The sequence below is a fragment of the Orycteropus afer genome, unplaced genomic scaffold, assembly GCF_000298275.1.
Source record: "Orycteropus afer afer isolate SDZICR_OR568_19922 unplaced genomic scaffold, OryAfe1.0 scaffold00299, whole genome shotgun sequence".
Classification (NCBI taxonomy): Eukaryota; Metazoa; Chordata; class Mammalia; order Tubulidentata; family Orycteropodidae; genus Orycteropus; species Orycteropus afer.
The window spans coordinates 220,466-235,062 of NW_006921886.1; the positions used below are offsets into that span (position 1 = coordinate 220,466).

The following is a 14,597-nucleotide window of genomic DNA, read 5'->3' on the forward strand; positions in this document are numbered from 1 at the left end:
TCAGAGCACACAGACTGGAATGGGTTTCCTGCCAATTCAAGAATAACAAGGGGAATATTGCACCTTGCCAGTTGTTGGCATCTGCAATGTCCTTGCAGTTCTCGGCAAGTGGAGCCTGTTCTTAAGTCACTGGAATCTGGGAGAATGCTGTTGCTTTAAATATGAAGAATGGTTGAACGGCTTATAAACATTCAAAATGACTGTGTCCTCCAGACAGGCAAAAGTCCATAGCTCAGCCTGCCTTCCTCTTTGCTCCTTACCCTTTTATTCACCAGACACCAGTGTAGTCCTCATTGCAGTCCCTGGCTAGCAGGGCTGATCTTTAGGTTAATTCTTAGGTCCTACCACCACTCAGCAATATCCACACTGTCTGTGCCATCAGGATTGATTGCTACCAGAGCACAGCTCTGTATGTCTCCTTTTTTGGTGTTTTCATGCAAATTCTTCTATTAGTTGGAGTTTAGTCCACTTCTATATCCTTCCCTTCAAAGCTCAGGGGCCCAGGATTATCTTCTGCACCTGTGTTAATTGATTCCCCTTTTCTTTGTTGAAGAGGGTCTGTTCAGTCTTTCTGCCTATTCTGTCATCTTATTAGAACTCCTGTAGCCAAACTTTAAAATGGTGTGCTAGCAGCACTGCATGATAAGTTCATTTGCAGTAGTTGGAAAATGATATAATTCAAGTTAAAGGGTTTCCTCCATTTATCATATATATCATTAAGCAGAGGACAATAAAATTAGCTTTGAAACAATTCATAGAGAAAGATGGTCAACTTGAACAAAAGAAAGTTTTGAAAACCAATAACTATGAAATCGATATCATTAGCATTATTCAGCATACTTCAGCATCCATTTCACATATGAAAAAAAAGTTTCATACTATTTTTTAAAAATTATCTTAACAGTCCTGGTGGGAAGGAAGAGTTTTAATTTATGAAAATCCCTAAACAGAACTTTCTAAAGATTATTTTATTTCCTTTAGAAATACAGAATCCTATATTCCTATATGAAGATTTTCATTGTTCTGTTACCCTTTGGGGTTGGGAGGTGTAGGATGAAATCAATAATGCAATTATTAGTTGTGTGATTATTGTTTGCCTGCATCAAAGTGATTATGGGATTACTCTTGGTTTTATATTAAGACAATTTTTTTTTGTGTTATTCTTTTCTAAACAATGTTGTAATATGAAACTGAAATACTGAAGTTCATTTTCTAAAGCAGAAAAATTCCAATGAAATCAGAGCCATTCAGACCAATTTGTTATAGGATATTGTTGTTAGGCACCATCAAATCAGCTTTGACTCATAGCTACTCTATGTACAACAGAACGAAACACTGCTTGGTCCTGTACCAACCTCACAATCCTTGCTATACCTGAGCCCATCATTTCAGCCACTGTATCAATCCATCTTGTTGATGATCTTCCCCTTTTTCACTGACCCTCCACTTTACCAGGCATGATAGCTTTCTCAGAGAATGGTCCCTTCTGACAACATGACCAAGTAGGTGAGACGAAGTCTGGCTATTCTCACTTCCAAGGAGCATTCTGGCTGCACTTCCTCCAGGACAGATGTGTTAGTTCTTTAGCAGAGCATGGTACTTTCAGTATTCTTTCCCAACACCACAACTCAAAAGCATCAACTCTTCTCTGTCTTCCTTATTCATTGTCCAGCTTTCACATGCATATAAGGCTATTGAAAACACCATGGCTTGGGGTAGGTGCACCTTAGTCTTCAAAGAGACATCTTCGCTCTTCAGCACTTTAAAGAGGTCTTTTGCAGCAGATTTGTGCAGTGCAATATGTCATTTGACTTCTTGACTGCTGCTTCCATTGGTGTTGATTGTGGAGCTAGGTAACATGAAATCTTTAACTTCAATCTTTTCTCCATTTATCATGATGCTGCTTACTGGTCCATGCGGTGTAGTAAATTACTTAGTGTGGATTTTCTAGCCGTAAGTCTTTGTAAACTCCATGGTGGAATTTGCCATGAGCAACTGAGGAGCTCCTGATTGTTGAAGTTATCCACCTGGGGTATTTCTGTTGGGAGCAGCAAAAAACAATCTCCTGGGAAGTTCACTCTCTCTCAGGTGTGTAGAATTCTGATGTTGGGACTGGTTAGTTTTTCACTCTGCCAGACTCAAAAGGAGCCCTCCTAGAGGCAGAAGGAATCTCTCACTGCTAGCTGAGAGACAAGAGAGATATGGATTGCTGAGAGAGAGATGTGAGAGACACACACTACTGAGAGAGGCACTGAGAGACATACACTTCTGAGAAAGAGAGAGAGAGAGACACACTGCTGGGAGAGAGACTGTCAGCTGAGAGACAGCAGGCTGAGAGAGACTGAGTGTGTTTCTGAATTTGAATTGTAGCCTGTTGCTTCCCTAATAAACCCCATAATCTGTGAGTTCTGTGTGGCCACTGCAGTGAATTATCAAATCCAGCAGAGAGGTGGTGGGTGCTGTGGGAGGAATGGTTGGTGTCAGGGCTGGTGAAAGGGCTGGAGGGAGGCAGCATGTCTGGCCTCACAGGAATAGGCCTTGGGCTACTGATGCTGATTCTGCCTTCCTCTTGTGGGGTTAGAGGAGGTCAGAAGATGTGGCCTCCTTACTCCTTTGGCAGTCCAGTTGTGAGGATTTTCATTTTTTTTTTTTTTTGTTGCGGTGTAAACCATACTACAGACTATATAGTATTTAATCTTCATCAAGTAAGTGTTTCAAGTCTTTTTCACTTTCAGCAAACAAGGTTGTGTCATCTGCATATCGCAGGTCGTTAATGAAACTTCCTTCAATCCTGATGCTACGTTCTTCTTCATACAGTCCAGTTTCTTGGATTATTTGCTCAGCATACAGACTGAATAAGTATGGTGAAAGGATATAACCTGGATGCACTCCCTTCCTGATTTTAAACCATGCAGTATCCCCTTGTTGTGTCTGAATGACAGCCCCTGGTCTATGTATGGGTTCCTCATGAGCACAATTAAATGTCCTGGAATTCCCATTCTTCTCAATGTTTTCCATAATTTGTTATGATCCACACAGACAAATGCCTTTGGATAGTCAATAAAACACAACTAAACATCCTTCTGGTGTTCTGGTATCTGTTATAGGATAGACTACTATATAAATGAAAGGTTGGGTTTTACATTATACTGGAAGAAATTAAAGTTTCATGGCATTTAAATACAGAAAACTACACAAAGAATGCTAATATCATTGCTTAGTAATTTTGAGGTCCAAGTTAACATGAAAAGAAAATTATAATCAGTAATACCCAGTACCCAAAAACTATTTCTGTATTACTTGAGAGTGAACCATACATTTGCCCATAAATTCATTTATCAACAAATGTAACTCATGTAAGACATTGTGTTGGGTGCCTTAACAGATTTAATTTGTGAAGGCAGGGATCCTTCCCTTTGGATGTTTACAATCTAATGAGGGGAGATTAAATGCATACCACACACACACACACACACACACACAACACAGTATACCATATCACATTTGGCAATTAATACTGAATGGGAAGCAGCAGCATATATGCCCACTATGATGAAGCATGCTGATCATTCCAGGGAACTGTTACTAAGGGCTGCATTAGTGTAGAGGAAGAAGGGGTCCTTACTGGTGGGCAGTGTTCTTGAGATTAAGATGATCTACCTGGACTTGTCTGCCAAACTTGTGTGTATGAACAGTGCACATTTTTTTTCCCTAGCAAAGATGTGTGTGTGTGCGCGCGTGTGTTTCAGTTTTCATTGAATTCTCAAAAAAAAAAAAAAAAAAAAAAGTTTAAGAACCATTGGACTTGGATCCTGGTAACTTGCAAGGGAGAGAAGATGTCTCCAGTTTCCAGTCCAACAGGAAAAGAAATATTTGGAAAGGGAGATAGAAGAAAACATCGATTTTAGTAGGTAAAAGTGGGGCATATCTACGTGGCTATTCCTACAGACAGATACCAATATGAGAGTTGCACCATGGGGAGAAGTTATGGATAAGCATGTAGATCCACAAATCCTTCTCAGGAACTGAAGTGAGAGGAGGGAAAGTTACTGAGGGAAGGCAAGAGGGCAAAATGGGTGAGCCTTTGACTAATGCCAAGCTCCAGAATTGTGGAATAGGAAGGGGAATTGAGACTGAGCAGGGCTTTAAAATGTCTCAATGCCATGTTGCTCTCTTACTGAAATCTTGCTCATGCTGTGTTTTTGTACTCAGTAGAAAAGTTTGTTTAGCAAAGCTAAATGAGGCCTACCATCTGTCTGAATCATGAAAATGCCAAATTCCTGGTATCCACATGCATGAGGTAGAAATAAAAATTATGCATAAGAAAAGTTTAATTCAAAGATATTTCAGCAATCATTAACCTTTAGAACTGAAAACATATGGGTAATATTGTCCACTTGTATCAATAGAGAACTGAACATGTTAGCACAGGATATACTTGCATGTGTTCTCTGCCATAGGTCTTTGTGAAGAAGACCTAAAGCACTTTGTTAAGACTGACAACTTACAATTTGGAATGAAAATCACAGTTTACTTCTACTGAAAAAAAAAAACTCACTGGCACTGAGTTACATCCAACTCATAGTAACACCTCCTCAGGTTTCTGAGGCAGTATCACTATGGAAGTAGATTGCCCAACCTTCCTTCTGAGGAGTGGCTGGCGGGTTTGAACCGCCAGCCTCCTGGTTAGCAGTCAAATGCCTAAGGCACTATGCTACCAGAGCTCCCTTACCCCTACTAATAAGTAAATAATAGGTTCCTGTAAGTAAATAATGGGAGCTCTGGGGGTGTCGTGCCTAAGGCATTTGACTGCTAACCAGAGGGCTGGTGGTTCAAACCCACTAGCCTCTCCTCAGAAGGAAAGCTGGGCAATCTACTTCTGTAGTGATACCACCTCGGAAACCCAAGGAGGGGTCGCTATGAGTCTGGTCCAATTCGACAGCAAGGTTTGGTTTGGTAAGTAAATAATAGGTCCCTAAGTGGCACAAATCTTTTACTCCCAATTACTACCTTAAAGATTGGCATTTTCAACTCACCCAGTGGTATCATGGAAGAAAGAAGATCTGCTCCTGTTAAAATTACAGTGAAGAAAACTCTATGGAGCAAAAGTTCTCTGTAACACATGGGATCACCACGAGTCATATTCAACTCAATGGCAACGGGTTTGGTTTTGAAGCTTGATAAACATTCCAGGGGACTGCTAAAGGCTGCAGTGGTGTAGAGGAGGAAGAGAGTCTTTAGTAAGTACTAGCTCTTGTTTTTTCCTATGTAATGAAACTCTACTTCCTTCCAGAACAGTCCCTTTAACCACAAGAAGTAAAGCTGGGATATCTTGTGTAGCATTGGTTGCTTTGTCCTACCAGGACTTGTTGGGGTTGGCAGATCCACTTCTCCCTTCAGAGCCCTCAGGACTGAAGGTGGAGGGTTCTCAGTCTTCATCTGTGCACCCCTGTAATGGTTGCATGAGGTTACAGTATTGTTTCTCTCTTATTAAATGCTTTGAATCCTCTCTTGCAAACAGAACAGTGTTATCCTACTTGGAGTGGACACATAACCATCACCAGTTCTCACCCCTGTAGGTGTGGGCTCTGGGCTGCTTTGGTGTTCTAGTGCTCTTAGTAGAAGACAGTTATGCATAAAAATAATACCCTTCTTACTTACTTGCAAGAGGAATGCATCCATACATGTGGATACAAGCTTCAGGAATAATAGCATTCTTATCAATGCAAGAGCTAAACCATGATAATATTTTCAACTTGATTTTAGGCACATGTACTTTCATTATCAAATTATAGCAGCAACAAATATATCAATATTTAAAAAAAATACTAACATTTAAACAAACCAATATTTAACAAAAATTTATACCAATTGTCCCTTTTGGTGTAACTTCATGTTGGCTGTGCATGAAAATGCATTTACAGTTCCTAGTGTCCACTGTACCTGATAGTCCCGCTGCCTGGCTGTTGTGGCCCTATTCATGTCTTCGGTGTCTCTGACATGGTCAAGGGCCTGGTCAAGTGATTCTTGGAGGTCTGACAACTTAGCATTATAGTCATCTAGCTGCTCCAGGACGACAGGAAACAGGGAGCGGGTATCATTGTACAGCCGCTGCCAACTCTCAGCCTGTCTCAGTACTGGAAGAAAGGGAAATAGAAACTCAGCCGCTTTATCATCTCCCATTTTATCCAGCATTTAGTGAGGGTGCAGACTTAACAGTCCATAGCTTCTCTACTTTAGCAATGGAGACAAAAGCAGCCTCTTGTTTTACATTTGAAGCAAAAGTGCTATTTTGTAGTGTTTGGGAGCCATTGGACCACGGTAAGCTGGAAGAAGAATTTGATTACATTAAAAAACAAACAAACAAACAAACTCACTGCCATCGAGTTGATTCTGACTCACAGCGACCCCCTTTGGGTTTCCGAGGCAATAAATCTTTATGGAAGTAGACTGCCCAGTCTTCCTTCCGTGGAGTGGCTGGTGGGTTTGAATCTCCAACCTTCTGGTTAGCAGTCAAATGCCTTAGGCACTGTGCCACCAGAGTTCCTTTTGATTACATTACTATTGAGATGATTATGCTTTATGTGTAAGAAGCTCTGGTGGCATAGTGCCTAAGGCACTTGTCTGCTAACCAGAAGCTCAGAGGTTCAAACTCACCAGCTGCTCTGTGAATGGAAGATGGGGTGATCTACTTTATATGGAAACCATGTCATATATGGCTTTATATGGAAACTGTGTCATTATATTATGCCTATTACCCAAATTATTAATAATTTTACTATATAAGGATGACTTAGCTGTACTGTAGTTTCTCTTATTAAAAATAACCAAAATTATATTTTTGATAATAAGATACAATGATGTTCATAATTACTCATTGTCTGTGTTCTTTCCAGGCAATCATTTTTAGTTAACTCTTTTTGGTCAAACCCAAACCAGTATTTTGGGTAGAAGGAAGATTATATGACAATAATATGATATTCTTCAGTTGTGCATATGTTTTTATTCTCTGCTCAAAAAGTTCAGGCATGGACTATGGGCTTAATTTTATTTTTCTTCAGGGAATATCAGTCTAACCTGTTGAGGCTTTGTATTTTCTTCTATCACTATGACTGGACAACTCACGTTAATGGCTGAGTATAGAAAGTGGGTGACAATGTATTCACTAGGATCTAGTGGCATAGTGCCTAAGGCACTTACTACTAACCAGAAGGCTAGCAGTTCAAACCCACCAGCCACTCCTTAGAAGGAAGACTGAGCAATCTACTTCAATAGAAATACTGCCTCGGAAACCCAAGGAGGGGTCGCTATGAGTCAGATCCGACTTGATGGCAGTGAGTTTGGTTTTTTGGTTTAGGCTGAACATGACTAAGTGAGAGGAATGATTGGTCCCATTTCCCCAGGGCAGTCTTGTTGAATGCCTGACTAGGCAAGGAGCTTGGGAGCATCTGCTGTGACATTAGAGCACCAGCCTTCATGACAGCTGGCTTCATCCTGACTCAGAAATGGGCAAGAAACTGAAATTCTTCTCTGGTTCTTTCTAAGACTTTATATGCTTGACACCATAATATACCTTTATGTCTAGAACATTCCTCTTTTAGGAACCAGGTTTGCTGGTCTGATAGGTCCCTGAGACTATGGCCCCTAGCTGCCCTTCAGGTCTGGAATTGTACCCACTCCTGTGGCTTCCAACCAAACAAGACAGGCATATGAACTGAACATTTACATTAGATAGATACACTCCTTGGACAAATCAGTCATGGGAGAATAGAAGTATGCACAAGGAGAGAGCTTGAGGGGCAGGAGTGCATAGGAGGGAGGGACACGAGGAAGAGGTAGTTACGGGGAGGAAGTAGGAGGGGAGCTGTTGCATTGTGGGAAATTGTGGTCAACGTCATGAGATAAAGTGTATGTGAATTGCTGTATGGAAAGTGAATTTGCTCTGTAAACTTTCACCCAAATCACAATAAAATTAAAGAAAAAAATAATCCTATGCATAGTTACGAAGGGCACAGTGTGGGGGGAGATGGTCACAGGGAAGGGAGGGGAGGAGAGTGAGCTAGGGTTTGGGATGATAATGGGGCATGAAATCAAATGTCCATGAACTGTTGAATGTAAAACAAATTCTGCTCTGTAAATTTGTACCCAAGTCATAATCAAAATAAATAATAAAAAAGAGAATGTTCCTCTTTTAGAATATTCATAATAACTGTTAGCAGCAGTTGATAGTAATAATTGTAGGAAAATGACCTAATGTTAGTGTTCTTAACCCTGTTTATGTCATTTGTCCCTTTGAAATCTAGTGAAACCTGTACCAAAAAAACAAGACTCCCTGCCATTAAGTGGATTCTGACTCTGGGTTTCCAAGGCTGTAAATCTTTATGGAAACAGATTGCCCCATCTTCCTTCCACAGAGTGGCTGGTGGGTTTGAATCACTGACCTTCTGGTTAGTAGCCAAATGCCTTATCCACTATGCCACCAGAGGTCCTTAGTGAAGCCTATAGATTCCTTCTTATGTTTTAAAATGCATAAAACAAAATACATAGGGTTAAAAAGGAGAGCAATGTACTTAAACAAAACAAAACAACAAAAAGACAACCCAATTGGTAAAATAATAATACATGTTTTTCTTTTCTAAAGCATTAAACAAGATCTAAGTTTGAGTCTAATAATTGCCATAACTTTGAATTATCGATGAGTTTAAACAATGTTGTGAGCTATCTGTAACAGCTGAAATGTGATATGAAAATCTGTGATTTATTTTATTGATTGCTCTGATTAAAAATGGCCACAAATACTTTGTGTTTCTCCCATAGAGAGGTGGCGTCTATTTCATTATCCCTTGAATTGGGTTGGTTTTGACCAATGAAATGGGATGGGAGTAACAGTGTTGAGTTTTGAAGCTTAGGAGACCTTGCACTTTCCAGTTTTGCGTTTTTGGAATGTTCCCTGGGACTAGGTTGGCTAGCCTCTTTGAGGGCAAGACTCCACTTGAAGAGAGAAATCTGCCATCCCAACTAAGGCCCAAGCACGTGAGTTAGCCAAATTGTGTTGGTTGAGCTCAGCCCAAGTTGTCCACCATGAAATCATGAACAAATAAATGGCTATTGTTTTAAACCAGATCTTTGGGATGACTTGTTAGACTTTAAATAGAGTAACCAAGTCATAGTTTGATACTACCACTGTGTTTAGACATCTACGTTCATTATTGAAGGAAATATTAAATTTCTATTGGAGGTTAATGAAAATAAAGATATAATTTGTTTCCTGTTCAAGTTTACAACCTTCCTGGACCCAGTAAAGAATTCTTGACCTAGGGGATTTCCTGTAATTGCACACATTCCTTGGTTGCATTCTGAGACGTCTCCTATCTCTCACATTGTGCTAGCTTCCTCATGCAGTCCCAGGGTTGACCTCCACACACTGCTCCACCCCAGCCCTGCCTCCACTCTCTTTCACCCTGGTCATGTTCCCTAAAGCCTTTGAAGAGTGAAACACAGTTTATCTTCTATTCCTACTGACTTTGGGCCAGTACATATGTCCTTCTGAGCTTTTTCTAAGGGGCTTCCCATTAATAACAACAAGATAATCAGTTAAAATAAAAAATAAAACAAAAATCTGAGCAAAGTTGGAGGAAAAAAAAGAGACATCAAGCTTTCTACTAAAGGTAGCACAGAGAAGTGCAGAGGAAATCAATACAAATTGGATACACTAAAATAAGAAAAACCTCCATTGAAAGTCATCCATAGCCCTCAGAATGTGGATGTGGCCAGGCTTGTAGCTTTTCTGCCTTCTCAAGAAAATTTCTTACTATACTTCAGGGAATTGGATCCCCTCAACCCTCCTTCCCCAGTTTATATGTTTTTACCAAGTGCTATGCTCCTACATGTTTCTGACAGGAGTAAAATTTTTGCAGATTCTTTGAGGGATCAAAGCTGTTCTCCAAAGGCTCAAGTTTGGGCCTGGATCATATAGTCAAGTTGACCTGAATGATTCCCTGAGGCCACATATAAATTCTAAATACCTCTGAATATTGGAATGGTTGCTTTGACCAAATGTTGTGCTGTAGACTCTATGTCCTCTCCTGGACCCATAAAGAAAGCAAACATTTGCTGGGTTAGATAGAGGTTAAAAATACCTACATTCATGGACTTCATCTGCCTCCTCATGCACAAGCTCCTGTTGAATGAAGAATGGCTGACGGTGTCTGATCTCTTCAAGCATCTCTTGGGCCAATACTAGCTTCTCAGAGATTTCCTCAGAGCTAAGTTCCTGCTCCTCTCCATAATAGAGCATCTTGTTGTTGATCTCTGAAAGGAAGAAGGTGGTGAAACAAGGCAGCAGAGAAACATGACTGGGCATTTTATAGTGACACCATGGAAGACACAGAGGAGTGAAGGGTGGTGGGGATAGGATGATGTTGATCCTAAAACAGAAAGAGGAGGCCATTCAAAGATAATATACTAGTATCCACGCTGCAAATACCAATGTCTACATCAGAGTTCATTACTTATTCCAAAGAGAAGTAAAACCTGGGAAGCCACTTGTCTCTGCTCCCCATGAGGTATTTTCAGAATGGGAATGGGGCTAATACAAACCTGCCCCATTTTCATCTATGTCTGGTTAATTTCCATGATTTGAAGCTTTTAGTATTTAAGGTGGGAGCTCTGGTAGCATAGTGCCTAAGGTACCTGACTGCTAACCAGAAGGCTGGTGGTTCAAACCCACCAGCCACTCCTCAGAAGGAAGATGCAGCAATCTACTTCTGTAGTGATACTGCCTTGGAAACCCAAGGAGGGGTCACTATGAGTCGGGTCCGACTCGATGGCACATAATAACAACAACAACAATATTCAAGGTACACAAATCTGCAGTCTTTGATTCATTTTTTTTTTTAATATAAAATTCTTAACTTGGAGAAAATGTTCTGCTGTATCTCCTGTCATACGTAAGTTGCTTTTCTTAGGCATTAATTTTATTTTAGCCAAGAATTGGACCAAAGCTCTCCACCAAAATGAAAGCATGCTGATAGTAACTCAAGTGGGTCTTTCAGGTTATTTTATTGACTAGTTATAACATAGGCATTTGTTTTAGTATATTCTGAGTTTTTACTCATATTTTATTTTTTCGGAAACCTAAGGAGGGGTTGCTATGAGTCGGGTCCGACTCGATGGCACATAAGAACAACAACAATTTCTATTTGCTTTCGGCATATATCTACTTGTCAAAATAGATCCATTTTGGCTCTGGGATCATTTTCATTCCACTTTCATAAGTAGAATGAAGAATTTTAGAAGCAAAAGGAACTATTGAGCCTTGGAAGGATTAAGTGATTTGTCTAAATAATAGCAGAACAGAATAGTTCTCTGACTCCCTCTTCCTGCTATATATGATCAGAAGAAAATTATGTTATTGCCACCTTGTCCTATGGCAGCTATGGGAGGAAGCATTTTATCTTTCTGGCATAAATGAAATTGTGTGTCTGTGGCTTACTATGATCTACGCAGCTGGCTAGACAAGATGGGTAAACAAACACTGGTGTCACATAAATCAAACTGTGATACAGGGTTGTATTTTATATGGATAATAGCTTGAAGGTCACCAGCAGTTATTTTAGGGATGGTTGGGAATAATGAATGACACACCTTTGGTGTTGTACAGCATTCCTGAATTCCAAAGGAAGAAAGATAAACAGGGGAGGAGTTTTTTTTTTTTTTTTTTAATGCTATAAATATTACTAAGAAAAGTATAAGAAAATCAAGATACGTGAGGAAAAAAAACTATGGTGAGAGTAAACCTCTACTTTTCAAGTAGAAGTCTAAAATACTAAACTCTGAAATAAATGAAACAAAGAATTTTTTCCCCTTCCCTCTAACACTTGCAATGCAGAATTCTTTGGCATTTTGATGCATGCATTATATTTACAATTTTGGCCTGTTTCATTTTAGTCATGTCTGGTATAGGCTATAACAGAAAATGTAGACAATATACTTTTCTCTTTAGTCTTAGGTTTATAGATTATTTTTAAAAGGTAAAAATTGATGGAAATTATTGTTTCCCATGTATACTTCTTTTTCATTCTTTCTCATACTTAAAGAGCCATGGAAGATTTCAGATTCTTCCCAAATGAAACACCCTAGAAACAAAATTTGGATTATATGAGCAAAGGTGAATTATTTGCTCCAAATAGCTTTCTAGCATGCTGGCTTTACTTATTGCCTAGATAGGCACTTCTTTCTTAATTGGAGGAGGTCATCTAATTTTCTACATTCAATCTTAGTTTTGAATAAATCAATAGTAATTCTAAAACACTACAGGAAAACATTATTTTATTGGTAAATGCAAAAGCATGAGATGATGAGGATAGAAGCAGGGAGTCTTTGAAATGCATGTCATTTGCTTTTATTGTGTATTATAGGCAATAAAGGAAATGTAACAAATGATTAATGCTGGCTTTATATATCCTGCTGCCTGGAATATGCCCCTGATATCTTGAAATAAAGATACAAATCTCCCACTGTGGGTCCTTTAACTGCAATTGTGTTCTGAGATACAGTTGGTGTTGTCATCCAGTCTTTAAAATATAGGATAATAAAAACTATGGAATTACACAAATACTGTATCTTCACAGACTCTAACCCAAGGAATTTCTCTTAGAACAAATGGAATTGCCTATTTTCTGTTGGAAAACAGAAGGCCAGCCTTCAGTGCTGCCCCTCAAGATGCAATCTCCAAGATACAACCTGTACTTACTAGAAGTTACAGTACAAATAAGTAAACCTTCAAGAGGGAAGTTAAAATCTGCCACAATGGTTTAGGTCAAATGAATCTCACACGGACTCCCCTCTTTTCTTCTGGATCAGGGACCTAGAACATGTAGTCTGCCTGGTCCTTGGGGAAAGAGCAAAAAACCCAAACATCTTATGATGGTTTAGATTAGCTGACAATCCATTGCCATTCACTGAAGGCAATGTTTTCTCTGCAAATATCAGAAAGATATGCAACTCCTACTCAACCACTGCATTTTAGGGAACCATAGTATGTAATTTCCTCTGCCAGGGTTGCAGTCTAACATCCCACTTCTGTGAAGTGCCTGAAACAGGAATGATTCTATAATTTTGTTCCTGAAATACAACAGATAGGAACCAGGGATGAGTGTTCAGAAATCCCAGATAAATAAACTCAAAATGAAGACCTTGGAAGTTTAAACATATAATACTCTAACCACAGTTCTTGGCACATAGTTAAGCACTGATTGAAGCCATTATTTTTATTGTTGTTAATAACATGGCTGGTTCCTTTATGTTCATTGGAATCAGAAGAGAATATATTTACCTTGGATTTTATCCCTCATCTCATGGGTTTGCTCGACAAGCTGAGTTGCATGGTTAATGGTATCCATGGTTTCCTTCTGAATCAGTTGACTCTTTCTTGATGCTTGATTTTCCTACAAATAACCCGTATAGACACTATGTTAAATTTACGAGAAAGGAATGCTGTATATGTACATATGGGGCTGGGTGAGCACAATGCATTCCATAAGCATAAATTCTGCTGGCATACAAAACTTCTATTAACATATAAAATTGTCCCAGAAATCATCCTTGAAAGCTTTTGTAATGTCTAGGCTTAGAATCATGGACTAAAATCAGATGCTATTCCTATACCATCGGTCACAGTACAATCCAAACCAGTTGCATTTCATATGCCATTTACCCTTTGAATTTCAAGTGTACCTCAAGATGCCAGACTAGGAAATTACCCATGTCTACCCATCAGTTTGACATTGTGCTGACTATAGAGCTGAGAGTTTCAAAGAGAAAACTGTTGAGAAAGTAGGCAGACCTTGATGTGAACCATGCATCCAATGGCTTCTGGGTGGTCCAACCCCTGCTGAGACTGAATTACCACAGAGATTTAAAGGATTGTGCTCACTGGGCTGAAACACCGTTTTCAGTGCTTCAATCCAAATTCCCATCAACATTGATGGGACTTGTGTACAAATAATTGCTCATGCAGATTTGGCTCAGCCTGACTGGAGCTCTTCTCTGAGAAGCTGACTCCATTCTCTCAACTTGGAAGCATCTATTTCAGACCTCCCATGTGGTATTTGACAAAATTAAATTCCAACTCAATGTGGTCTCTGAAGAAAGGGGGTGTGTGGGTGCATATGTGTATTTTTTTTGTGTGTGTGTTATTATGGTCAGAAGCTGATCTATGAGAATAGAAACTGGCCAAGGCCAGGACACTGCTTGCTCTGCAGTGTGGGGGATGGGTACTTCCTTTCACATTAGAAAGACTGACTCAGGGGCCATATTTAAGGAGAGGAGGAGCTCTTCAGTCTGGTATTTGGTAAATGCTTGCTTGCCTTGTTTGGTACTTTTTAAACCCAGCTCTATAACAGTGTTGAAGTAGCTGAATGAGCTTGCGGTGTAGTAAATTACTTTGTGTGGCTTTTCTACCCATAAGTCTTTGTAAACTCCAAGGTGGGATTTGCTATGAGCAACTGAGGAGCTCCTGATTGCTGAAGGTGTCCACCTGGAGTATTTCTGTTGGGAGTGGCACAAAACAATGTTCTGGGAGGTGCCCACTCTCT

The 14,597-nt window shown here is 39.7% G+C and overlaps 1 protein-coding gene across 1 annotated transcript in view; it reads right to left on the reverse strand.

Annotated features, from left to right (window-relative positions):
- LAMA4 (laminin subunit alpha 4) overlaps positions 1–14,597 on the reverse strand; it is a 199,998-nt gene that overhangs the window by 89,031 nt on the left and 96,370 nt on the right. The window contains exons 9-11 of the mRNA XM_007951567.2: positions 13,337–13,448; positions 10,144–10,311; positions 5,944–6,137 (exon numbers count right to left, since the gene is read on the reverse strand). Of these exons, the coding sequence (XP_007949758.1) occupies positions 5,944–6,137; positions 10,144–10,311; positions 13,337–13,448 (474 nt within the window). The remainder of the gene's footprint in view (positions 1–5,943; positions 6,138–10,143; positions 10,312–13,336; positions 13,449–14,597) is intronic.